We start from the raw sequence: 25,814 nt of genomic DNA, 5'->3' as shown, positions 1-25,814 counted from the left end.
CTGCAGGCTCCACGTGCGAGGCACCAGGCTCTTGTGGCCTCCTGCAGATATTTATGTGCTTGGTGGCTCTGCCTCCCTCCCCACTTCCTTTGGTCACAGGGATGTGACTTCCAACAAGGCCAGACTCCAGTTTCTGTAATGGGTGAGATCAAAGAGACCATATTTCTCTTTCCTTCCGTTAAACCCCATTAGGGTTGCAAGAAATGTATCTCCATCTCCAACCTCCCCCAGAACGGGCATTGAGACTGTGACTTGGACCCAATGTAAAAGTGGCTTTTGAGGGCCAGATCCTGGGAGATTCATGACTCTCCCATCCCCTCACTAGGTAGCTGTATTCCAGCAAGACTTGTGTCTCTTCTCTCCTCTGGGTACTTCCATCCACTTGGGATCCAGGCTTGCTGGGGAGATGCCTGCCTGAACCAGTGCATCTAACAGCAGTACTGACTGCAGTGTAATTAAAGGGAGAGGGCTGCCCCCAACATTTAGCCCACCTACCTAATGGTTAACACGCTCGCCCAGCTGAAGCTGCACCAATAGGTGGCAAGGAACATGAGCCACAGGGCAAGAAAGAAAAAGCAACAGAGAATCTGGCTGGCCCTTCCCTGAGAGGTAGCCCAGCCCACAGTGCTGTTTCTGTATGTTGCACTGAATAATCCATTGGATAAAATGAAGTTTGAGCCCACGTCTACTCTAGGAGAACAGTCAAGTTTAGGATTGGATTAACTAGCACGTATTAGCTAAGCATGCCTATACTACAATAATCAGCCACTGTTGCTAGACAGGGTGAAGCTGGAGATTTGTTCAATCTAAAATCCCCCTTGAAGAAGGATTCTCTTCTGGTCTGATCCAAGATGATGCGAGGGAGAGGGGAGAGAGAAACCAAAGAAAACAAGCCTGAAATATTGCTCTCTCTCATCATGTCTATCAATTCACCCTGAGCTATTAGAGCTTAGTCCCTCTCACCAACATGAGATCCACCATTAAAAAGAGGAGCAAGAGATATGAAAACAATATATTTCTTCTTTTTATGTAAACATGTTTAAAATTGCATTTGAAAAACATGCATTGCAAAATAGCCCGAGTCTTCCTATTCATAGTTCCTCTTCCTCCAAGTATCACTGATCTAATGAGAGAACTTCATGTCAGTTGATGTACTCCTTGGGGCCTAGAGAATGTTAAGGTGGGACAGACTGGTGTTGTAACATCTCAGAACTGGGTTGTGGAATGTCATTGAGCAGTAAGTGGTACATTGGTCTCACAAATGAGCTAACTGGGGTTCAAGCCTCTGCTGTCACAGACTTCCTGCATGGCCTTTACCAGATCACCTGAGACTACATCCAGTAAAGGACTCTGGTGTCTAAAGCAGGTCACAGGCTGAATTTTGGCACCCAAGCTCAAAAGTGCAATTTTAAAAGCTAGCTGCTGCTGAGCCCTGGAAGTGCCTGAATTCATACACCCCTCCCTTTTCAACCATACAGCCCTCTGGAGGCTTAGAAGTCTGCTTCTGCATAGGCGCAAAACAGTCTCACTTTAAGCAGCGTAGTGCCCATCTCATGCCCACGCTTGTTTAGAGATACAAAAATAAGGCCTTTCTCCACGTAAGTCTTGAGGGCCCACATTTGCTGGTGCACTCTGTGCATGTCTAATGAAGACAACGTTGGTTTCCCTACAAAATGTGCTAGTAGCTGCTTTCTTTTAAAGTGCAGTATGTGGGGGTGCCCATCTGTTATGTAATAACCTAGTTGCTAAAGCACTCACCTGGGAAGAGAGAGGTAGTTAGCTGTGTTAGTCTGAAGTTGGACAGAAGGCAGGGCAGGGCAGCACCTCGAAGGTTAACAGTTTCAGAGAAGCATAAGCTTTCATAGGTGACCGCTTACTTCATCCAACACTATCTGATGAAGTAGGCGGTCACCTATGAAATCTCATGCCTCTTTGAACTAATTAAATCTCTAAGGTGCTACCCTGCCCTGCCTTCTGCCTCTCCCAGGAAAATTTATTTTCCCTCTTTGGCCTGAAGGGATTCAAACCCCCATGTCTCCCAGGAGAGAGCCCCAACTACCAGACTACGAGTCTGGGTATGCTCCACCAGTCCTCTTGAAAAAAAGGCCACTATGCAAAAAGGAATTCAGTTTCATCAGGCCAGTTTCAACAGGAAGGTTGGAGTGTACCTTTGTCTGATGGTCAGAACACAGTCCTGGGATGTGGAAGATGTGGGTTTATATCTCTTCATGCTAAGGAGGAACTTAAAGCCGGAGGATGACAGGATTTCATATCATGTTAATGGCCGGCTCCAGGCAGCTCCCTACTGAATGTGTGATTGTTTTGGATCCTTGTACTCAGATGCCTAACTCTTACTGTGCACTGTATAAGGAGCCTAGATGCTTCACTCAGGGATTTGGATTCCACACCACTCCAGGGGCCAAGCAGCTAAGAGTTAAGGCTCTGCAGCACCTCGGCTGTAGGCACCTCGGTCCTTCATTAGCTCCTAGCCTCTCTGTGTTTCAGTTCCCCATGCATAAAATGGAAGCACAGTACTGACCTGCATCTTTGAGATCTCATGAAAGTCAACTTCATAATGACTGTGAGGTACTTTGGTATAACAGTGGTGTCCAGAATTTGCTGCCCTATTGTTGTGGAAGGTCCATGGAAGAAACTTGCATTCCCAAGGCTGAATGAAATGCAGTGTACATCCATCTAGCCCTGTAATAAAGCAGCCTGGGAGAAGGGGCCGAAGGAAAACCTAACAACAAGCTCACCTGGTGAATGACACAAAAGAATTCACAGGAGAATGGTCTCTCAGCATATGGCAAGAGAAACTGGAAATTGAGGCAAATTTTAGTGGGTGGCTGGGCAGCACTGAGCACACAGAGAGATTGCCATCAACCCTACAGCAAGTAGGTTTTAGTTACTCATCTAGAAAAACTATTGTCCTCTTCAGGGACCAGCAACTAAGGCTTGTCTAGAGCAGGATAAAAGGTAAAATATGCATTATAAAATGCTTTCATAGACACCTTTCATCTGCCTCTAGAAAAGCCATTAACTACATTCTTCAAGGTGTAGGACATCCCTTTTTAAAATCAGCAGTGCCACATGGTTGTAGCACTGGTCAGTGCTTCAGTTGCTGTAATTTGCCACCTGCACATCAATAGGGGGATGCTGAGTAACCATGGTACAGCTACCTGGAGAGCAGGAAGGAAAAAAATCTAGACAAAGAAGTCACAGCATGATGCTGCAATGAGATAAACGCGTCAAAGCAGCATGGCACTCGAGGGTGACAAGGTGATGTGGAAATTGCTATGTGGGGTCAAGATGTGCCACTGCCATCTGGGCTCCAAAACCCTAAGCCATACATCACTAACTGCCTTCCTCAAAGGACTGAGAGTTTGCCAACACTGTGGCTTCAGGAGCAAATCAATTCCATGTGCAGTATGACAGAACCATGTGCAAGCCCCAAGTCTTTAGCACCAGAAACTGATGCCCAGTTGCCAGTATTGTCAGACATTGCTACCCTCAGCAGCCTCAAAACAGCCTGATATTAGTGCGCACAGGAGAGAGCTGCCTGATGCTTCCACTCGAAAGTCCTTGTGGGAGTTAGTTCCCATTTGCAATTCTGTACGTGCTTTGCAGAGAATGAAGCTGGACCTTAGCTCCAGCCAGCTCCAGAGACTCTGAAAATACCCGTGTGGATTCCTGGTCCATTCCCAAGGATGTGCTTCCTTATGGTGTTCCCTTTCTCTTGCAGGACTCCAGTCTCTCGGTTGTGCTTGGGGCGCTCTGACAGAGCTCCTGTAGGTCTGGGGGACATAGGACAGAAACCAGGTTCACTAAGGGACTGATGCTGCAGTGTTGTGAGAACTGCTTTTGTTCCTCTCCTGCTGGAGAGAGATTTAATGTTGTGCCTCATTAACAGGATATATATGCTGAACCCTTTCTGTTTAGATCTGCCCCGATGTTTCACAGGGACACAAAATTCAAGTCCCATCCCACACTGTTCTACATTGTCTATGGACTGTTAAATAACTGCTGTGGAAATTATCCCTGCATCCAGGAAGCCTCTGACTAGTACAAGGCAAAAGAGAAATGCTGTCTGTGAATACAGGAACACTCCAGGTAGCTTAGCTTAGTGTCTGCAGAGCAAAAAGCAAACATGCTGCAAGCCCCTGTTATTAAGCTGACTGTCCCCTACAATTTACTTACAGCGCAAGACTGTGTCTTTAATCTGCCTGAAGCCATTTTCCTTGAATGTCACATGGATGTAATAGAGGCATCTCAGCTCCCGGGGGTAGTCCTTCCGGTCAATGTCCTTCAGCACTGGAATGGTACGCCCATTGGCCATGGGAGCCTCAGCTAATGCTTGGTGCATTTGGTACCTGCACCAGGGATCCTGGAGGAAGCCGGGGGTTATTACCATGACCCAGCAGTGGCTGTTCTGGACAGCCTCACAGAGCTCAGTCACAATGGCACTGCCTGGTGTGGCATCCCGCATCTGCAGGAAGCAACGGAAGGTCTCAGGCTGACTCTCCAGGTAGGAGACCATCTCCTCGACAAATGCAAAATCCCCTTCGTTGTGACAAATGCACACATCATAGCTTTTGGTCCAGCGGGCACTTCCTGAGCTGCTGATGTTCACCTGGGAGGCAGAAGTCAGTGGTGACCTTGGGTGGAGCACTGAACTGCTGGCAGAAGAACTAGAGCTTCTCACCGGGGAGGAGGTGGAGGAGGAAGGTGAGCGTGTGGGAGTAGCAGTTGAGCTGCTTCTTGAGTTGGAGCTTTGCTTTGGTTTCTGCAGAACCCGTTTCAACCAGCCTAGGGAGTTTAAGAGACTAAGATAAGATGCATCGAAGGCTGAAATGCCTCCTGAACCAGTCTGTAGCCCCTCTCCACAAGCCACTTCTCCCTGGATGTACTTAGTGAAGCATGCTTAATTTCCTAATTCACCAGCATTCACAGCCAAGTGACAGGACAAGGATTAGCTGTGGCCTCAGAATCCGAGCAAGCTGGTCTGAAACTAACTGTGATGGTACCACATAGTCAACCCTTCTTTACAGCAGACAGGTCTAGTACAACCTACAAGAATGGTCCACACTAGACTTGGGGAAAGGTGCAAGAACCCCAGAAAAGCAGATGGGAATAATCTGCTGCTGCCTGGGTCTCATCTTGGTCTCTAACAGGGACTGCCCTAAGCCACTGGTTCTCAATCTTTAGCAGCCCTCTGTAACTTTTCTCAATTTGGTGGCACCCCAACTGAGAGCCACTGTTGTACTGTCTCAGTGTACCAGGCAGTAAACTCCCTATTCAGTAAGGAGTTCACTGGACTCCTAACACTTTCCTTTCCGCATAACAGTGCAAGATGGCAGCAGTGCAATTGTTGACTTCTGTCCACACTCGCATTAAAAAACCAAATACAACCCCCTCCCAATAGATTGATTTTTCTGTCACTTACACAAGGAAGTCTAACTTGGTTGCAATGGAATTACTCCTGGTTTACACCACATTAACCAAGGAATGAAGTCTAGACAGCAAAATAAAGTGCTCTTCTCTTTTTTCTCTTTGTGACAGATTCCCATTGGTTATGAATGGGATTGTTGCAAATGAAATACAGTAAAGGTAAAATACTGAATTAAATTTATTTAAATTGACCTGATTTGTCCTAGCTTATGAAACACACTGGATTTAAAGGAAGTAAGAGGTTGTGAACTTTTTAAAAAGCCACCTGCATTTGAGTGGGAGTCAGGCTTGCCGTACTAAACACTGATAAATTGTTTTTTACATCACCACAGAAATACCATGTGCTCTGTCAGCCCTGCTGTCTTTGAGGTAGTAGATCTGAAGCTGGGTTCCTGCAGAACTCAGGAGAAGAGTTCCCTCCACTGTGGGAGGTGATATAACTAGCCCACCCCACTTCCAGCATATTGAAACATCTTGCTCAGTTTGAGAGTGATGTCAGGTTCCTTTCCTAAGTTGCTATAGTTAATGTATATTCAAGATTCTTTAATCATGGTAGGGCCCAGCAATTTAAACTGATAGGGAATAACCAGAAGTCCACTTAACCCTGCCTCTCATCTGAGATGAAGTATCTGGCATATCTGGACAGGTTATCCCATTTCTATAAAAAAAGGAAAATGGTGAAAGCTTGGCAGGTTACCAGCAGAGCAGGAACTAATACTCAGTGTCCTGGTCTCAGCCCCTCATTCACCAAACTCATACTACCTTAGAAACATCTTATTTACTCACCAGCCATCTTAGGGAGGAAAACTCAGCTGAGATGCATCCACATTAATCTTGGCCTGCAAGCAAGAGTGGGAGAGAAGAAGATCTGTTAGAAGCTCTGGCAAAGGAAGTTACATTCAGGCTTTTCCTTGCTTGACTGCTGGTCACCTCCCCACATCCTCATCCAGGCAAGACATGATCCCAATATTATACAAACTTGCTCCATTTGCAAGTACATCATGAGAGAGGCATTTTAGCTGCTCGCATTGTATGGTCTGAGGACAGCAGGGCACGTCAGTCTCCAGGATCAAATGAGTGCTGGACTCTACTAAAGACCACGCTTCCTGCAGTGCATGTTACATCCTGGTGTGCCTCTGTTCACATCACTGGGAGCATTATTTATGAATCTGCACCAGCCTAGGCACAAGTTGGATTCTCTTTGTAATGTCTGCTCCCAGCTGCTCTGGGCCAGGCAAAATAAAAGGTAGCAAGGATCCTCTCTTTTCTGTGCTTAATATCCCACCCTCCTGGCACCCAAACATCATGGAATAGGAAAGTGTGATTTGAAAGCAAGATAAATAAACTGCAGGGGCACATGGCCCAAGACAACAACAGGAGATTGGGAGAAAGAGAAACTGGGATCAGCTGGGCAAGGAAACTGGCTGGGCAAGGAAACTGGGACTTGGACTTGATGCAGAGCTGGGAAGACTGGAACTAGCTGAAGGAGGAGATAGGGATTAGGAATTTGGGAGAGCAAAGGAGATAGGGCTGGGTGCAGGGCAAAGCTGATGCTAGGTTGGTGAAGACTGTAACGAGGAGCTTTGAGGAACAGAGAGTGAAACAGGACAGACACGGAGAAGTCCTAGGACAAGGAGCCGGAGCTGGGTGAAGAGAAGGCATGGAGAGTTGGAGGGGATGGGGCAGAAGGGACACAGAGTTTGGAGAGGATGACCCACTACAGCACGTTCCTCTCCAGAACCTGGAATGAAATCCAGGATCCCCAAGACACTCCTCTGCTGTCAAACCCACAAGCAACGTACCCCATCCCCCTCTGGTCCACAGAGGATGACAACCCCTCTAGCTGTTACTCAGCTTCAGCAGCAGAGGTCTGTGTCAATCTAAAGTTTCCTACATCCATCCGCAGCACCGTTGTTGTTGCTTTGCCACATGGTGGATCTTCTCCTGGCTGTTTGCTCTTTTAAACCTAGGAAATAACATACAACTTTTAAAGGAACATAAACATTATAAAAACAAACATTTAGTTTTAGGCTGCCCATGCAACCTTAATTCAGTCCCTTGTCCATATAGATTCTTTTTTCTTCATCTAGATATGCTAGAGGTATCTGGCTGCTAACATCTTGCCTCCACCCTTTCCAGTCAAGGACTTCCTTCTAAATGCTGGCAATTCACAATATCAGCTCCTGAGTTTTACTCATTAAAGATAATAAGTTTTCATTTTCTCTTTGGTTGATCAAGACGTGGAGTCCCACAAGAATGGCTTTTCCAAGAGATGCTTAGCTGGTCTGGCAAGTATCCTATGAACATATATTCTGCCCACTGAAAGCTGTTGGGAGTTCATTACTTTTATCTGTACTTGACTAGTCCATTATTCTTTTTTGGCTACAAAGTTCATCTCAATACCTAATTTTCAAAGGTTTTAGCTGTCTGCCTTCCTTAGGAGACAGGAGTTGAAGTTATGACCTCAAGATGCAGCAGAGAAAATTTAGTTTGAATTAGGAAGAACTTTCTTACTATGAGGATGGTTAAGCACTGGAACAGACCACCTAGAGAAGCTGTGAAATCTCCATCCCTGGATATTTTCAAGAGCAGGTTAGACAGACATTTTTCTGGGATGGTTTAGTCAAGTAAGATCCTGCCTTGAGCAGGGGACTGGGATGACCTTAAGAGGGCCCTCCCAGCACTACTTTCCTATGATCCTATCCTGGTGTTGCATCCATATGAGATTGTAAGGCCTATTTTGTGTGTGAAACTTGGTCCTTCGCCACAGTTCTTTGGAAAATTATCTGCAAAGAAAAAAGATAGGCATTCCTACTCCGTACCTCTGCCCAAAGTTCTTCCTCTTAAGCTGCTGGGAAGCAATGTTTTAAACTGCCTATGTTATTGGTGATTATTGATTGACCCTTTATCCAAAATCGCTTTGTTAACTCATAACCATATATTTGGTAGGGGTGCACTTATAAAGATTTTTTTGGCCAATACCAAAAGCCGATTATTAACACGCCATATCAGCTGATACCAATCGAATTGCTGATATGCAGCCTGGCAGCTTGGAGAACAGCATCTGGCTGGTAAGTCTGTGGAGGGAAGGAACACGGGGTGGGGGGAGGCAGGGAGGGCAGATCAAGGCCTCCATTGTGAGGGAGGGAGTAGGGAAGGGGCTAGGGCAGGGCAGGCAGTGCCCATCTTGGGGGGGGCAGGGGGCAGGATGGAGCCGGGGTGGCTTGCCAGGTCAGCAGTTGGGGGGGGAGGGGCGGCTCCCACTGCTGCAAACACCTTGGGGCAGCCATGGGGAACATGTGCCTCCCAGATTTGTGGGCAGGGCAAGGACAAGCTGCCTGCTGCAGGTTTGGGGCTGTGCTGGCCTCTTCTTGGCTGGAGGACTGGGCCAGGGCTGTGCTCAGGGCAGGTGGGGGCTGGGTGAACAGCAGTGGCGCTTAGAGGGGGGGCTAAAGGGTGAACTACAGCCACCCTAAAATTTGCCTTCCCTCCCAGTGCCACTGCCACCCACCCTGTCCCCACCCACCCTGAGTGCAGCCCTGTCCCAGCCCCCGAGCCAAAAAGATGCCAGCACAGCCCCTGGCCCTGGGTGGGCAGCCTGCACAAATTCAGGGAGCACGTGCCTCCCCTGGGGGTGCATGTAGCAGCAGAAGCCACCCCCTTCCACTCCCCAGACAAGCTGCACACAGCTCCATCCTGCGTTCTGCCCCAGCTGGCAGAGCCTGCCCCTGCCCCGCTCCCTCCTGTGCCATGGGGACCTCAGTCTGTGCTTCCCACACCCCTTCCCCCCGCACAGACTTACTGGCTGGATGCTGCTTTTCACGCTGCCAGGCTGGACTGGCCTCGCCTCAAGCACGCTGCAGCTGCACACATGCATGGGGCACTTATTAGTGACATTATTGGCCACATCAGCCAAAGAAAGCTGAATGCAATAATGTTAATTCTGCTTTTATTGGTGCCAATACAACATGGACCAATATATCGATGCACCTCTAATATTTGGTTTTATTTTCAGTTCTGCTTTTCTTTTTTATTTCCTTCAAGCACCACATATATCGTCTTCTTTCCCTCCTGATTACCCAACCAAATACATCTGTGATGTATTCCAGTGGCGCACTGCTCCTGAAGAAAGAATTTAGTTGGTATGGACCATCTAAGGTCCCCCACCAGGAGAACTTTGCAATGGTAGTTCCACATTTCTCACAGCTATATGAGAGAGTATCTGTTTTGCCATAATTCTGAAGCAATGTCAAATATAGCAGAGATTTTATTCCTTATTTGTACTCTGTTTATTTAAACTATTAACATTCTTGCAAATCCTAATTCTATAAGGATTCCAAATTCTTTCACTAGGGCCCAAAGACCATCTTGCAGCATGTTATAATTTCTTAATCTTTGGGAACTATGTAACCTGACCATATCGTTTATTGAATAATGCTAGTAAAATTGTACAATTTCATCCTACTTCCCCACTTCCATGAATGTCCAGGATGACCAGTGCTCATCTAACAAGCAACAATTCAATGTTTTTCTCTTCCTTGTTTCTCCTCATTTGTCATATTGCAGCCACACACTGCTCTGAAGAAAGAATTATCCATCTCCATCCATATCCATGTCCATCTCCTTGTGGGTTTTTCTGTGGTGCTCCTCACTATGAGTATTTCAAGCATCAGTGCATTTAATATTGGCAGGACTGCTGTGCAATAGGGAAATATCCCACCATTTTCAGGTGGAGAGCTAAAGAACAGGTGACAAGTATGCACTAATTTTGGACGCACAATTTGAGATACCCAAGATCTTTCTAAATTCCTACTAATATATAGCACAGTTTATGTTGAAAGCACAGCTCCAACTGGCGTTAGCCATAGCTGGGTAGCTCACTACTTCTCAAAATCAAACCGTGGAGAGTTTCAAATCAGGCTTACAGAAAATGAGGAACAAGAGTGATCACTTGTGAAATATTTGGTCATAAATGACTTGCTTAGAAACTCTGTGGCAAGGAAGGAAAATGCTCTACTGCAGCATTCAACTACCTTAACCATGAAACCTTCTCTTCCTACAACCCTAGGAGGTGAAGTTACATGTTACGCTTAGTCACTTAAAATACAAGCATCCATGCATTAAAGCTCATTAACTCATGCTAAGTGCCCTTTGAGCATCTCAAAGTTATGCCACTTCAGGTGCAGGTTAACGCTGGCCCATGATACCTAGCTTGTGTTGGGGTAACTTCAGTCTATTCCACAAAGATAAAATGAGCAATTGTAGTCCTCTAGCATCCTAGTATGCACTGCTCCCCCCAGCAGGCATAGAGTCTTGGCTTGCCCCTGGTTGCCAGCCTTCTAGTAGCAAGTCAGAATTATGCATGGGGAACACAGTACCGACCCTTAACATGACTGCTCACAGAAGGTTCAAAGTTTAACACCACTTAAGATTGAATATGGTCTAAGTGTAACCTATAACTTCACCATGCTGTGACGCAGTCACTACCCACTTTGCACCTCTAGTTCTGAAGCCTGCTGGGAACGTAGACCGGTAGTTCCAGCACACAGCCATGGACACAGGTGCTTGCACAGCGAGGCAGAGTCTAGCACATGTCTTTGTAGAGCATCGGGTTACCGCTGTGGTTTCAGTTCCTCCAGAATCAAGCTCCTGGCTGCACTCCCTCCCATATTCTTATCTATATGCTCCCCATTAAGTCACAAGACCACCTTACCATACTTCTTCCTGGCCCCAGAGCCGAACTAACGTACAGGCAAACTAGTCACGTGCATAGGGCCCTAAGTGAAGAAGGTGCCCTAACATATTATAATTATTGAGTGAAAAAAATTGGTGCCCAACAGTTTGTTTGCCTAGGGCTCACTAAAAGGTTACTCCGGCCCCAGCTTTCCACAACAGGGAAGAAGGACGGCTGGTATGGGAGATGGGAGGCGGCTGCTTTGTGACCATGGGGCTTCTTTCTGTTGCCTCACTTCTCTGGGAGGCATCTACTAGCTCCTTGGACTCCTTTGAAGAGTGAATGCCAGGCCCGTCAGTGTCTCTGCTGGGTGCTCCCTGCTTATTCCCTCCAACCTCCCTCCTGTGCCTGTTCTTTTAGTGTCCCCAAAGTCATTAAGAGGTGGCTGTGTGACCTCACCCCAAGCCTAAGGCAACAGACAGGCCTGTACTTCTGGGTAAAAGCAAGCCCACCCACAGCAGAAACCCCCCAGAGCTTAACACGGTCCATGCCTGGCTCCAAACCCCTCCGAGGACACACGTTCCTGCCGGGACAGAGAGCGAGCCTCCCCTCACGCTTCCCATCTTGCAGGAAAGGGGGGCGGGGGGAGCTCTGTGAATATCTAGAGCAGCGGTTCTCAACCTTTTTTGGACCAGGGCCCATTTGCAAACATCAGTGGTCGGCCTGACCCAGTGCTCCAGGCTGCCAGCCCGCTCCCCCAGTGTGTGGGGCACCAGGCCCCAACAAGCCCCGCCAGGCTGCAGCTCTGCCTGCCTGGGAAAAGCCACATTTTTCTCCTTCAAAGGAGCATCCATTTTTAACCCTTTCATATATTCTCGCGACCCACTTTTTGGGGCCTGAGTAGCGCTGATCTCGAGCACGCCAGCCCCCGCGGCTGCCCCGAGGCCCGCATCTGGCGGGCGAGCAGCCCCGCCGCGGCCTGCACCTGCCCCCGAAGGGCCGGGGCTGCTCGGCCGCTCCCCGCGCGCCCGCCCGGCTCCCAGCATCGCGCACCTGCGGGACCCTCGCCCGCCCCCGCGGCTGCCCCGGCACGGCAGGACGCCGAGCCCGCTCCAGCCTCCGCGGCGCCAGGTTCCCCCTTCCCGGCGCGCCGGGGCCGGGCAGGGGCAGCAGCCTCCGCGCTCGGGGGGACGCGGTACTCACGGGCTGCGGCTCGGTGCCTCGGGTCGGCGAGATGAGGCCCCGCCTCGCGGAAGCGGCTCGCTGGGGATCCCGCCGGCTCCGGGGCCGCCCAGGCCTCCCCGCCCCGCGAGGCAGAGCGCACGTGCGGCCTGTACCCACGGCCCGCGGCACGGCGACGGGGCGGAGGCTGGCGGGCACTGCAGCCCGGCTTGAGCCCAGCCACGGCCCCGAGCCAGCCGCGCGACAGGAGCGACCCGAGTGTTTCCCCAGGAGCAAAAATCCTCGGCCCCGCGCCGAGCTCCGCATCCCCGAGGGCGGCTGCGGCCCAGGGCAGGCGCTTCCCCCCAAGCACTGTACTAGTCACGGGGGTTTCCCCGTCGCTCTGCCGGTCACGAAGAAAAAAGGGAAGACGAAGGGGTTCCTCTGCCCTGCTCTGTGTTGGGGACATGTCTGTGGGAGCCCCAGCCAAGAGCTGCGCCTTGTCACTTTTTTTCACACTGAGACAAACGTGCGCTGGGATTTTCAGCCACGTGCCAGATCTCTGGGGTGGCTGAACAGTGATCCTGCAGCTCCCTGCGTTTAAGGTGAGAGCTTGAACCACCCCTTCGTCCCGCGCCGAAGCATCTGATTTACACTGCCAGGCGTGGTTCCTTCCCAGCGGTGAATCAGCCCAGTGCCGAGAGGAAGAGGCAAGCTCAGTGCTTTGCCCTCCCCTGGTTGTGTGACTGCAGCCTACAGGCCCTGCGTGGGTGGAGTGACAGCGGCTGGTTTTGTAACCTCTCTGCAAAGGAAAGCCAGAAACAGACGTGTTTCCCCAACCAGCCTCGGGGTTCCCCCTCGCCACAGCCAGTGTCTCTGCAGCCAGTTTGAGCGGGCACCAAGAGGAGCGGCTGGACAGGCTCCTGGGGCCTTGGAGTGTGCTTTGAAGGGAGCTTTGTGCATCAAGAAGCCCCAAAGGAGAAACAGCTGGATCAGGTGAGAAAATGCGGGGCTAGATCAGTGTGAAGGGGCAGTGCAGTGCAGTGGGCCATGAGCATGCCTAGGTTTTCCGCTGGGTGGGAGGGGATCTAGCTGTGTGCACTGAAGGGACAATTTGCATTACAGAGGAAATTGCATAGAGGGGTTCTCCTTTTCCTTTAATGGTGTTTTAAAGCTTCCCCTTGTGGTTTGCAGCTTGCCCTCCAAGTGCTGTCTAGGAAGGTTTGGAGAGGTTGTTCATTTACTCCTTAATTACAGCACATGGCAAAGAGGATCTGTATGGTACTTTTTGGCTTTTCTGTTAGTTTAGTCTGCGGCTTTTTGAAGCAGGGTAGTAGCCAGAGGCCCCTGAGATAAGGTCAGGATATGTTCCTTAATTTTTTTTTTAATCTGCTCAAGTTAAAGTTAGGAAACCACATGCTCTCTGTCCCACAGCTTTTTCCCAATCTTGTTCTGGGAAAGTTGGGTACTGGGCTGTGGACTGGGAGGTCACTGGAAATCCAGTCCAGACTGGTGGCAACTGACAGCTGCTAACGGTTAACAGCTGCTGGGTGATTTCTCTCTGGTTTCTTGTGGAGAGTTACCAAAAAAAGTGGCATTGCCTGGCTCACCAGAATGGGGTTTCAGTGATGGGCAGGATGATGCTCTCTCCTAGTCCTAGAGACTTTTACTTCCTTTTCCCTGCTGAGGCATGCTAGGAGGGGAGAGGAGGGCTGAGGTTTGTATGGTTTCAGTTAGTTGGTAGATCAAAAACTTTCGTTTCCATGGCTGCCAGTCTAACATCTTCCAACAACTCCTTTCTACAGGCGTGGACAATGTACACAGGGTAGTTTCCTGCAGGGCAAGTGTTGACAGCATGTGTGGTCCTGTTAGGCTTGGGGGTTGCATATGTTGTTCCCAAGGGTCTAAGCTCCATTTGTGTTGTCTCCCCCCTCTTGGCCACTGTCCTAAGGCAAAGGAGCAGGAAGTGACAAGCTGAACTCGGAATGAAGCACAGCTGCATCCACTGGTTCCGCAAGGGGCTGCGTCTGCACGATAACCCTGCCTTGTTGGCAGCAATGAAAGACTGCAGTGAGCTATATCCCATCTTCATCCTTGACCCCTGGTTCCCAAAGAACATGCAGGTCAGTGTCAACCGTTGGAGGTTTCTGGTTGAGTCGCTGAAGGATTTGGATGAGAGCCTGAAGAAACTGAATTCAAGGCAAGTACAATCTGAGCAGGTGTCAATGCAGGCAAGCTGTCCTCAGGCTGGCTCAGGAGTGAAACATGGAAATACCTTAGGCTTGATTTTTGCAAGCCTCTCCTGCAGGACTCTCAGCGCATTCAGAGAGAGCTGTGGGCTTACAAGCCTTGGCCTGATACATGCTGGAATTATGCTTCATTGGATCAGAAGCCAGAGCAATAGTCTAGAACCAGAGGCACCCATTGATCTCTCAGCAAGGTGCCTGAGGGGTCCCTTAATACCTCAGGAAAGAGTTACTGTGGAGATGCAGGTCCCAGCTTGCAATACTCCCTCTCACTTGGGAGTGCCCTGGTCAGCCCTGGGGGCAATATAGGTCCCAACATGCAGTTTCCTCTCCTGACTTGGGCCAAGCCTGAGTTTCTGTGCTGAGCCTTTCCCCAGCCTCTGGCTGACTGCAGGTGCTGACCATGTCTCTACAGGCTGTTTGTGGTGCGTGGCCATCCAGCAGAGGTGTTCCCGGGCCTTTTTAAAGCATGGAAGGTGACACGGCTGACATTTGAGGTAGATACAGAGCCCTACTCCAAGCAGCGTGATGCAGAGGTAGTGAGGCTGGCAGCTGCACATGGTGTCCAGGTTATCCAGAAAGTGTCCCACACCTTGTACGACACTGACAGGTTGGTACCAGGGATGGGGACCCTGCCAGGCTCGTTCACTTCTGCACATTAAAGTTGCTTAAGCCATAAGAAGATGAAGGTGCGGGCGCTCTTTGCCTTGTAGTCTTGCCCCTGGTAATGGAAAACCCTTTGTTTTCCACAGGGTAATTGCTGAGAACAATGGCAAAGTGCCTCTGACCTATAGACAGCTGCAAGCTGTGCTGGCTGGGCTGGGACCCCCAAAGCAGCCTGTGCTAGCTCCCACTCTGGAGACCCTGAAGGGTGAGTATGGGGCAAATCCTTCTGTTAATATGATAGTTTTCTGCTAGAGATTCCAGGACTGGGTCTGCAAACTTCTGGGATTGTTAAATTCCCCCAAATCCTCCTTGAGTGCCCAGCAGACAAGGAGTCACTTTCATTTCCTTTCCTAGCTCCTGGTGTTGTGAGGCTGGCTTCTACCCCAGAGGTGGCTGCATTCCGGTGCTTGTGTTAGGAATTTAGTTCTGTAAGGCATTTTTGAGATTCTTTACGGCTGAAGGGGCTAGAGGAATGTACAGTGTATTTCAGAACAGCAGCACTGACTGCATGTTTCCCCAGATTGCTGTACTCCTGGCAGAGACAACCGTGATCCAAAGTATGAGATCCCTACACTGGAGGAGCTGGGACAGGACCCAAAGGAAGCAGGTCCTTGTCTCTACCCAGGGGGGGAATCTGAGGCACTTTCCAGGCTGGCTTTTCACATGAAGAGGATGGTAGGTGTCCAGCATTAATCCTGTCTCTCCTTCTGCCTTCTCCAGGGAAGAGCTGACACTGATTTACTGAGTTATAAAGCAAAAAGTGTCGCAGGACATCTCGGGATTGCACGCAACTTTGCACTTGGGTTACCTGGACTTTGGCAGGAGTAGCACTGAGGGACCAAAACAGTGCCAGTATTTCCCATAAAACTACATTTGAAGGGAAAGTTTATACTTTAATCCCTAGTTTACTCCCATGGCCTTATGGCTGAGAGCAAGCAAAACTCAGGGGCATCTGAACCCCATGCCTCTGGACTTGGGCCTGCACGTAGGATGCCTGCCAAAGGATTTGGAAACATCTGAAGCCCCAGGTAGGGTGGAGGATGTTTGGTGGTAGTAGGGCCATGCATGGTTCTTGACTGACTCATGGATTTTAAATTGATTTGGCTGATTTGGCTTGGAACATGAAAAATTCTCTTTAAAGCATAAACTTTTTTTTTTTTAATAAATCATCTTTCCTAGGTACAATAAGTTTTGTCAGAAACTCCCAGCCAGCTCCTGGGGAGGAAAAGACATTCAGTCCTTCTCCCTTTTCCTCGGACAAAGAGCCCCTGCTTTGCACAGCTGAGCTTTAGCTTCCTCTCACCTCCTTGCCTTTCCTTTCTCAGACCTGGGTGTGTAACTTTAAGAAGCCTGACACGGAGCCCAACACCCTCAGCCCAAGCACCACTGTGCTCAGCCCTTACGTTAAGTTTGGCTGCTTGTCAGTGCGAACCTTCTGGTGGAAGCTGGCTGAGATCTACAGAGGGGTAAGGCAGTGGCCCACTCAACTTGGTAGTACTTTTATTAGGTGGTAGCTCCTTGCTGTCTGGTGCAGTGACATTAAACTACTGGAGCAGGCAGGTATGAGGTGGATGTAATAGTGTTCCTGACCAGTGAATTGTGCTCTGCAGGGACTGCTGAAGCTTCTGGGGCACGGGGCTTTTGGAATAATTTCTACTGCTCTCAATAAGTTAAATTATCCGCGTGCCTTGATCAGAGAGGAGGCTGTCTTTGAGCCAAAAGACATAGAGCTTGTATGGCAGTAGGACCTACTCAGCAAGACAGTACTTGGGTGAGATGAATAATGCAGCAAGTTAGAATTAGCTCTGAGCATTGGGGGCCTGGGGTTGCACCCTCAGATTGCAAGAGAGCCTTGTCCTAATCTGAGTTTGTCCATATTTCCAAAGGACTTCACAGTTTGGTGTTATGGGTAACTTCTGGTCAAGAGAGTCCAGGCCTGGAACAGCAGAGTATATCATGGACCAGGTTTAAGGTGCTTTGACTGAGTCGCATGGGGGTATCCCATAACTGGAGTAATAGGAGGGTTGCAAGTCAAGGCTGCAGTGCTTTGGCTACACTGTTTTTGTGCAAGAAGTTTGGAAAACCCCTCCCTGGATTATGCCCAGCTCTAGCCAGTCCTAATAGCAGAGGTCTCAGAGAATCCAGTGAATGGGCACAGCAAGGCTCAGAAGCCAATAGCAGTAACCAGAGATCCCTTTCCAGGGCAACCTTCTTTAATGTTCTTGTGTTCATTCTTGCAGAAGAAACACTCCTCCCCACCAGTTTCTTTGCACGGGCAGCTGCTGTGGCGGGAGTTCTTCTACACAGCAGGGGCTGGGATCCCCAACTTCAACAGGATGGAGGGAAACCCCATCTGTGTGCAGGTGGACTGGGATGACAACCCGGAGTATGTCAAGGCATGGAAGGAGGTATTCAATCTTGCCAGTGTGAGCCAGACACTAAAATACTCCAATGACAGCAGCTTGATCTTCACTGTAGTGCCTTTTGGCTAGGTACTCCAAAGGCCCTGCTCCTACTCTAACCGATGGAGAATTCAGGAACAAGGCCAAAGGCAATAGAGATTGTGCGGACTAGATGGAACACCTGGGAGTCAAGGCCCTGGATTTCTGATGTTTTGCTGGAAGAACTGCAGCAAGCTTCATCAGTTCCTAATATGCATTCACTGAAAGCTGCAGCCACATATTAAAACTGGATGATTTGTATTAGGCTTTGTGCTCAGAGGCCAAATACATCTGGAGGTGTCTGCAGTTCTCCCAGGAATCATTCTGACCCACAATATCTTGTGCTTGTCTTTAAAGGACAGCTGTTTAGTACAAGGACTTATTTTATACAGTGTGACAAGTCTGTGTTCTGAAGATGGATACAGTTATGAGAAGAAATCATACTGGTCTGGGAATCCAGGTCTTGGCCCAAGCCTGGTCCTTCAGTGTCAAAAGCTCAGCACCTGCCATGTCAACTAGCAGAGAGCCCCATGATTAACAATAGTTATATGGTCTTTATCAGTCTGGGCCTGAGCTCTGGGGGCAGCTTCACATAGCCTGAGTGAGGTGCTCTTGGCCTTGCTGGAGCTGCCCTGTAAGTACCTGGCTGGGTCAGTCTGCTGGGGGTTAATCTCAAGTTCTGTTTCTTTGGCAGGGCCGGACGGGCTACCCCTTCATTGATGCCATCATGACCCAGCTGCGCACTGAAGGCTGGATCCATCACTTGGCCCGGCATGCTGTGGCCTGCTTCCTGACACGAGGAGACCTCTGGGTGTCCTGGGAGGAGGGACAAAAGGTCAGCAGCTTTTGTCTGCTGCTAACTCATGGCACTGTGGTCCCACTGTGAGAGGGGCACTGCGTAGGTCTTGTCAGGGGTTGCTTAACAAAATCACTAAGGGCAAGGGATGCTCCGGCAGTTGCCAGTGATACTATCTGTGGCTGGCTTTGAATGGGAGAGAAGCCAGAGACTGCTGAGAGCTTCAGTGGCTTCTTATCCAGTTAGAAACCAAACCTCTTCAGAGTATTTGGTGAGGGTTTGAGGCTTTAGCCTGCCTGGACCTCTGGGCCCACACAGCAAGCCGAGCATAGGGAATAGCTCCCCACACTACAGTGCAAGGGAGTGGCACCTGCCTGTTCCAGTGGCCCCTACTTTGCCTGCACTCTGAAGTGGCTGTTCCCTAACTACAGTAATAGGGCACCCATATCAGTGGTATTTTATATCACTTACAGGGCTGTCTTTACTCTTCCAAAGCTGAGGCTTCTTTTTCCAGTCCCTGGAGTTTCTTGTAGTTTCAGAGAGAAGCGAATCTGAAGGCAATTCCTGGCTGCATTTGCTGGCCTATGCCAGTAGTAGTCAGTAGGAAAGGAATTTCCTGCTTTCATAGAATCCTAGAATTGTAGAGAAGTAGGGCTGGATGGGACCTCCAGAGATGCATCTAGCCCAGGGGCCAGTAGTGTTTTTGGGCAGAGTGCCAAAATACAACGTTGACTTCTAAGATGCTGGCATGCCAGGGGCAGATGGCCAAGAAGCCATGAGGGGCCTAATCCTTGTTGGGGCAGCCCAGCCCCGGCCCCTTCTCCAAGGCATGAGTGCCAAGCAAAATGCCTTCTCATGCCACTCTCTGGCACATGTACCCAGGAATGTCTAAGCCTGATCTAGTCTAACCCCCTGCCTGAGCCAGGATCATCCCTATCCAAACCATCCTATACAAGCCATCATGTAAACTCTGCACAAGACTACCCTCAACTCTGATGCAACACAGACCTAACATCCTAACCTGCCACTGTTAAAGCAGGGAACCATAGCAGCCAGCATCTTGCTTCTATGAAATGTTGTCCATATATATTCAAGAGATCCCAGGTAGAAGGCCATGCCCCACGCTACAGAGGAAGGCAAAACCCTCTACAGTCAATACCAATCTGACCATGGGTTAACATTTCTTCCTGCCCCCAAATCTGGTGATCAGTCTGACCCTGAGTGGAAGGGCAAGACCCTCCAGCCAGGAACCTCTGGCTTGGTTCCCAGCAGGAGCACTGGCATGCCCCAGTCAAAGTCCCCCGCTTTGGTTGTAGCCAACACCCAGTGCCTTTGGTGAGGCTTAAAAACACCCTGATGCACGTAACAGAAAAGGGGGGTGGGGAGTGGGGACAACCAGCAAGGCTCAGAAGCTATGGGAAATACCCATAGCAGAACATAGGCATAGCTATGCCTAGATCATCATCAACCTTTTCTGGAACCTCCAGTGAGGGAGAGTCCATAGCTACCCTAGAGAGTCTATTCTGCTACCTTACTGCTCTAACACTGAAAAAGTTTTCCCAGATGTCCAATCTAAACTTACTTTGTTGCAGCTTCTAGCCTATGAGCTGCAGCAAGAGAGAAAAGGTGCTTTCCCTCTTCTTTATGGCAGCACTTCAAGTATTTGAAGACTGCTATCATGTCCCCCCTTAAGCACCTTTTTGACAAGCTGATCATACCTAGCTCCTTCAACCTCTCTTCATATGACTTGCCTTCTAAGCCCTTGATCATCTTTGTTGCCTGGCTCTAGACCCTCTCTAACTTCTCCATGTGTTTTTTTTTTAAATGTGGAGCCTAGAACTGTACACAGTACTCCAAATGAGGCCTAACCAGTGCCAAGTAGAGAGGAGTATCACCTCCCACGTCTTGCACCTAATGCTTCTATCGATGCAGTCCAAAACTGCATTCACATTTTGTGTGGCTACATCACACTGTAGACTCATTGAATCTGTGTTCTATAAAGACTCCCAAGTCCTTTTCCATCAAGCTGCCATCCAGCCAGGTGTCCCCCGTTTTATATTTATGTTTTTGATCATTCTTCCCAAGGTATAGCAGTTTGCATTTGTCCACATTGAACTTCATTCTGTTAGCTCTAGCCTAATCTTCCAATCTGTTGAGATCCTCCTGAATTGCACTTGCATCAATTTTTGCATCCTTTCCAGTTTTGTGTTGTCTGCAAACTTGCGCAAGAAGCTTTCTATGCCCACATCCACATTTCAATCACTAATAAACATGCTGAACAGCACTGGGCCCAGGACAGGCCCCTGTGGGGCTCCACTTGGAACCTCCTGCCATTCTGACATGGACCCGTTAATCATTACCCTTTGCTTGCGGCCGCTGAGCCCGTTATCTATCCACCTTGTAGGAGTTTCATGTCATTCACATTTCTCCAATTGGTTTGCCAGAAGGTTGTGAGGAACTTTGTCTAAAGCCTTGCTGAAGTCCAGATACACTGTATCCATTTCCTTCATCCAAGTAGTTACTTTGTCAAAGGAGATCAGATTTGCTTGATGTAATTTGTTTTTCATAAATCCATGCTGGCTGCTTGTGATTGGCTTTTCGTCTTCTAGAGGTTTGCAAATGGCCTTCCTTAGGATATACTCCAGTCACTTCCCAGGTATTGAGGTGAGGTTAACTAGTCTGTAGTTCCTCAGGTCCCCCTTTTTGCCTTTTTTTTTTTTTTTTTTTTTTTTTAAAGAGGGGCACTTTGTTGTCCCTTTTCCAGTCCTCTGGTACCTGGCCCATCTCCCGCAACTTCATGAAGAACATTGCTAAGGGCTCTAAGCTCTCCTCTGCCAGTTCTTCCATCCTCCTTGGGATGAAGGAACTGGCAGAGCCTGCTGGCTTGATTTCATCAAGACCTCTCTTACTGTCTTGTTCCTGTCCTCCCTTCTCTGCCTGCCTACTGCAGGGCATGGACAGCAAGACCAGCCTGCAGGCTGACAGCAGTGACTTCCTAGGGACCTGCTGCCTGAGGGTAACACCTCTCCCCTGCTTTGGTGTCCACAGCCCAACAACTATGGGCCAAGGTCATATTTAGGCTGGTAACCAGTGGAGCCCAGGGTAAAGGGGAGTGGTGTGCTTTCAGGTGTGGGGGAGGTACGGAGGCTTTTTGCCTCTAGTCCTTTCCCACTCCCTCCACACTTCCCATTTCAGGTCTTTGAGGAGCTGCTGCTGGATGCTGACTGGTCCCTGAATGCTGGCAACTGGCAGTGGCTGTCGGCAAGTGCCTTTTTCCACCAGTTCTTTCGTGTCTACTCACCTGTTGCCTTCGGCAAGAAGACGGACAAGAGTGGAGCGTATATTAAGTAGGTTTAAGCAGAGGCCAGGTCTGAGCCCAGCCTGCCCTGGGAGAGATGTGGGTATTTGCTGAAGCCTGTGAGTACTTGCTCAGTGGTGTTTGGCTGGAACACCCATTGCAAAGGGTTCACAGGACTCTGTCCATCCAAAGGAACTAGTGATGGGAGAGGATGCTTGCTCCTCTCGGCTCTTGGTCTCAGGCTAACTCAGCTTGGTGGTGATCGCTAGTCACCAACAATCAATAGCTCTTGGGTAGCCTCAGCATTTGGGAACTTTTGTCTTTTTTTTTAGCTGCTGTGGTCAGATTGCCTCCTGGCTGGCAAGTGAGGGGCTAAAAAGTGGGTGGATCAAGGAGACTGTCCACCACCAGGCCTCCTTGTGAGGTTGGGTCATACAGTATTGAAAGCAGCTGCTGTAGTTGCTGTTCCTACCCTGTGGGTCCACTAGGTCTGTCAGGAGACCACTGTATTCCCATGTTGGCTTGTTTCTTGTGTGGTTGCTGATTCCTTTTCCCTGGGGCTTGGTTGTTGCACAGGAAATACCTCCCCATCCTCAGGAAGTTCCCTGCTGAGTACATCTATGAGCCCTGGAAGGCACCAAGAAGCATGCAGGAGCAGGCAGGCTGCATCATTGGCAGAGACTACCCCAAACCTATCGTGGAGCATGAAGCTCTCAGCAAGAGGAACATCATGCGCATGAAGGCAGCGTATGCCCAGCGGTCACACAGCAAAGCTGCCCAGGTGGAGAAAGAGAGTACCAAGAAAGGTAATCATGCTCCCACTGAGCTATTTTGGAGCCTGGGGTATCTAAGGTTGATGCATGGAATGCAAGGGGATGGGAAGCAGGGACAACTCTGCCTGGGTGGAGCAGTGTAGCCTGGTTGAGACAGTATCAGCCTGTGACAAGGAAGCCCTAAGATTTATTAACCTTGCTTCACTCTGCCCTTGGGGAGGGACACATCAGGTTAGTCACAGCCCTGCACTGGGCCCAGGTTCCCCAGAGATACTTGCCTACTCTGTGAAGTGCTTTGAGACAGGAATGAAAAATGCCCTTAAAAATCAATGTCATTACATTACTGCATGGCTCTTCCTACCAGCTGAGGGGTGCCAGACCTTTCCGAGCCACCCATGCTCTAAGTCACTCTATCCACAGGACTTGGTGCACAAGTGCAGTGTCTGTGTGGGGAAGGTAGGACACTCCTGCCCTCCTCAGTCAAATCACCTGGCTGCTCTCCTCTCTCATTAGGTGGCAAACGGAAGCTGCCGGCTGGTCCCTCTGTGGTTGAACTGCTGACAAAGAAACCAAAGGCCAAAAGCAGCTGAATCCTTCAGTGCAGGTCAGATCTTAACCCAGTGGCCCTGTTCCTTCTGGGCCTGAAGGCAGGAGTGTCAGCTGCCATGCATGACTCAAACATCATAAGACCCCGTTTATATCCCAGCTGGCTGTGTAACAGGGTCTTGGGGGTTGTTCTGACCCAGATTGCCTAAATTCAAGGGAGCTGCTGTAGTTTTTTAGTACCAGCTATGCCATTGGCTTGGGAAGTATACTAAATTTCTTTCTTCAGCCCTTCAGGCTGGCATTTCTCATGCTGCTTCTTAGCCAAACATATGGTGTCTTTGAAACCCCAGGGAAACACTGGATCAGTCTGAGAAATGAGTGCTATGCAATGGATTTACTGTCCCAGGATGCTGACGGGGGGGAGGAAGGGGGGGAAGGGAGGAGGAGAGTGTGACTGTCCCCATTTTAAACACAGCAAGCTGAGACCTAGGGAATGGTGGGCAGGTTCCCAATGGAAGCTGTTGTGCGCTCCCAGACTTGTCCAGATCACTGTGGCAGATTTGGAAAGTGAGCCCAGCCCTTTAGTGAAGTACCAGCCCCACATACCCTCCTCCCTCCATGCTGATCCATTGTCCCATGAACCCTGACCCACATTTAAAACCTGGCTTTTAAAAAATTACTTTTTTCCTCCTTGAAAGTCTCTTGGAGGAAGTGACATAACAAATATGCACAGACTCATCTGGTATGAGACATGCCTCTGGCTCTTGCATTATGAGCCCAAATATACAGCCAGCTTTCAGGGAGCAGAGAAGCAATTTTTATTTATGAGCAAATAAAAAGACCTGCATGTTTCTGAAGGCCCCTGCCCCGGGAAGTGGTGCTGATGATCAGTCATATCCCTTGTAAGGTCAGGAGGAATCGGACTCTGGGGCTGCCTTGTACTGATCTTGCAGTGCTGCTTGCTCATTGTCACTCACGTCCCCTAGAACCTGTTCCACTCTGTTCATTCCTTGCTTAATTCCATCATCACCTGGATACATCCTCTCTTGAAAATCTGTACTCAAAACTGCAGTGGGTCATATTTGGGGATACTTTCCAGACATGCAGATATCCCCCCAAATTGGGCTGGCTACCATCATGCTTGGTCTCCATCAGCAGCTAATGATAAACTATACTAATTTTTATCATTTTTTGTTTTTACAAAATGTATTCTGTATAAAATGTTTTAGTAGTCTGATCTAATCAATAAATGAGCAGTTTGTTTATACTTGGCTCTTGTGAAGGGAAAATGATACCCTGAATCATGCAGAGAACCAAGGAAGCTGGAGGAATTAGAGCTTGCTTGCTGTTTAAAACAGAGAACACTGGGGGTTGCTTCAGGTCAGAAGCTAGCAATAGGGCCTTTCTGTATATCTGTCTCCAAACTTAACGTTCTTTTCCATGTTTTTCTGCCTTAGGCAATAAACCTGTTTGGGATTTTTATCTTAATTAAGGGGAAAGCATAGGTGGTTGCCATCAGCAGATATTCTCATATGGAGACTGCAGACCTATTTCTTGCAAACTCAAGGAACCCATAAAGTTCCCAGAATCTTCCTCCATCGAGCCGTCAGGGTGTTGGTGAGACCAAGTCTTGTTCAAAGCAGTAGTGTCTCCCATGAACAAGATCCAGCCAGAACCCTGATATGCAGCAGCACCCCATTCTCCCACCCATTCTCATTAAAAAGCTAGGCAACTGTGGTATTGATGCCTACACAGTCAGATGGGTCGCAAATTGGCTGAGGGGCCACTCTCAGTGAGTGGTGGTGGATGGGTCATATTCGACTTGGAGGGATGTGAGCAGTGGAGTCCCCCAGGGCTCGGTCCTTGGGCTGCACTGTTCAATTTCTTTATTGGCAACTTGAATGAGGGGGTTAAAAGCACCATTTAAATTCACAGATGACACCAAGATCTGAGGCAAGGTGGGAATGCCAGAAGGGAGGGACAGGATACAGCTGGACCTGAACAGGTTACAGGGGTGGGCAAATGAGAATAGGATGGGATTCAATACTGACAAGTGCAGGGTACTGCACTGGGGCAGTAAGAACCAGCAGCATACCTATAGGCTGGGGAACTCTCTTCTCGAAAGCAGTGGCAGAAAGAGGTCTTGGAGTCATTATCAATTCCAAAATGAACATGGGTCGCCAATGCAAGGACAGTCAGTAGGGCTAACTGCACCTTGTCATGCATCCACAGGTGCATCACAAGCAGGGCCAAGGTGGTGATCCTCCCCCTCTATGCGACACTAGTCAGGCTGCAGTTAGAGTACTGCGTCCAGTTCTGGGTGCCACACTTCAGGAAGGATGTGGACAACATGGAGAGGATCCAAAGGAGGGCCATTCGCATGATCTGGGGACAGCAGGGCAAACCCTGTGAGGAGAGGCTATGGGACCTGAACCTGTTCAACCTTCACAAGAGAAGGCTGGTGGCTGTCTATAAACTTACTGGGGGGACCAGCAGGGAATGGGAGAGGCCTTGTTCCCCCAAGCGCCTCCCAGAGTAACAAGGAATAATGGCCCTAAATTGTTAGAGAGTAGGTTCAGACTAGACATTAGAAGGCACTACTTCATAGTTGGGGCGGCTAGGATCTGGAACCAACTTCCAAGGGAACTTCCAAGTTGGCTGGCTCCTACCTTGGGGGTCTTTAAGAGGAGGCTTGACAATTACTTAGCTGGGGTCATTTGAGCCCGGTTTTCTCTCCTGCCTAGGGCAAGGTCCCTTCCAACCCT

The 25,814-nt window shown here is 49.3% G+C and overlaps 2 protein-coding genes across 4 annotated transcripts; one reads left to right on the top strand and one right to left on the bottom strand.

Annotated features, from left to right (window-relative positions):
* Window positions 1-1,002: 1,002 nt before the first annotated feature.
* Window positions 1,003-12,401, bottom strand: TIRAP (TIR domain containing adaptor protein). Its single transcript, XM_006275602.4, has 5 exons — window positions 12,326-12,401; window positions 7,251-7,414; window positions 6,235-6,287; window positions 4,198-4,806; window positions 1,003-3,794 (listed from the first exon to the last, which is right to left on the bottom strand). Exons 3-5 carry the CDS (start codon window positions 6,239-6,241, stop codon window positions 3,718-3,720), a joined length of 693 nt encoding a protein of 230 aa, XP_006275664.2. The 5' UTR covers window positions 6,242-6,287; window positions 7,251-7,414; window positions 12,326-12,401; the 3' UTR covers window positions 1,003-3,717.
* Window positions 12,402-12,534: 133 nt separating this feature from the next.
* On the top strand, window positions 12,535-24,316 carry LOC102563932 (cryptochrome-1). 3 transcript variants are annotated; one of them, XM_006275603.4, is made up of 11 exons: window positions 12,536-13,279; window positions 14,247-14,483; window positions 14,945-15,139; window positions 15,282-15,400; window positions 15,716-15,870; window positions 16,521-16,661; window positions 17,436-17,603; window positions 18,331-18,471; window positions 21,628-21,779; window positions 22,307-22,536; window positions 23,017-24,316. In XM_006275603.4, exons 2-11 carry the CDS (start codon window positions 14,269-14,271, stop codon window positions 23,091-23,093), a joined length of 1,593 nt encoding a protein of 530 aa, XP_006275665.1. In that variant the 5' UTR covers window positions 12,536-13,279; window positions 14,247-14,268; the 3' UTR covers window positions 23,094-24,316. The 3 variants fall into 3 exon arrangements, with proteins under 3 accessions (XP_019345657.1, XP_006275665.1, XP_019345655.1); XM_019490110.2 differs by having other exon boundaries at window positions 14,235-14,483; XM_019490112.2 differs by lacking the exon at window positions 16,521-16,661 and having other exon boundaries at window positions 12,535-13,279; window positions 14,235-14,483.
* Window positions 24,317-25,814: the final 1,498 nt, after the last annotated feature.

Source organism: Alligator mississippiensis, chromosome 16, assembly GCF_030867095.1.
Source record: "Alligator mississippiensis isolate rAllMis1 chromosome 16, rAllMis1, whole genome shotgun sequence".
Taxonomy (NCBI): Eukaryota; Metazoa; Chordata; order Crocodylia; family Alligatoridae; genus Alligator; species Alligator mississippiensis.
This window is presented reverse-complemented; position numbering and strand designations above follow the sequence as displayed.

Coding starts and splice junctions, on each gene's coding strand:
- LOC102563932 (XM_006275603.4), top strand. CDS start 14,269: ATGAAGCACAGCTGCATCCACTGGTTCCGCAAGGGGCTGCGTCTGCAC. Junction 15,401..15,715: donor CACTCTGGAGACCCTGAAGG/GTGAGTATGGGG, acceptor ATGTTTCCCCAG/ATTGCTGTACTCCTGGCAGA. Junction 21,780..22,306: donor AAGAGTGGAGCGTATATTAA/GTAGGTTTAAGC, acceptor GTTGTTGCACAG/GAAATACCTCCCCATCCTCA.
- TIRAP (XM_006275602.4), bottom strand. Junction 3,795..4,197: donor TAAAGACACAGTCTTGCGCT/GTAAGTAAATTG, acceptor TATGTCCCCCAG/ACCTACAGGAGCTCTGTCAG.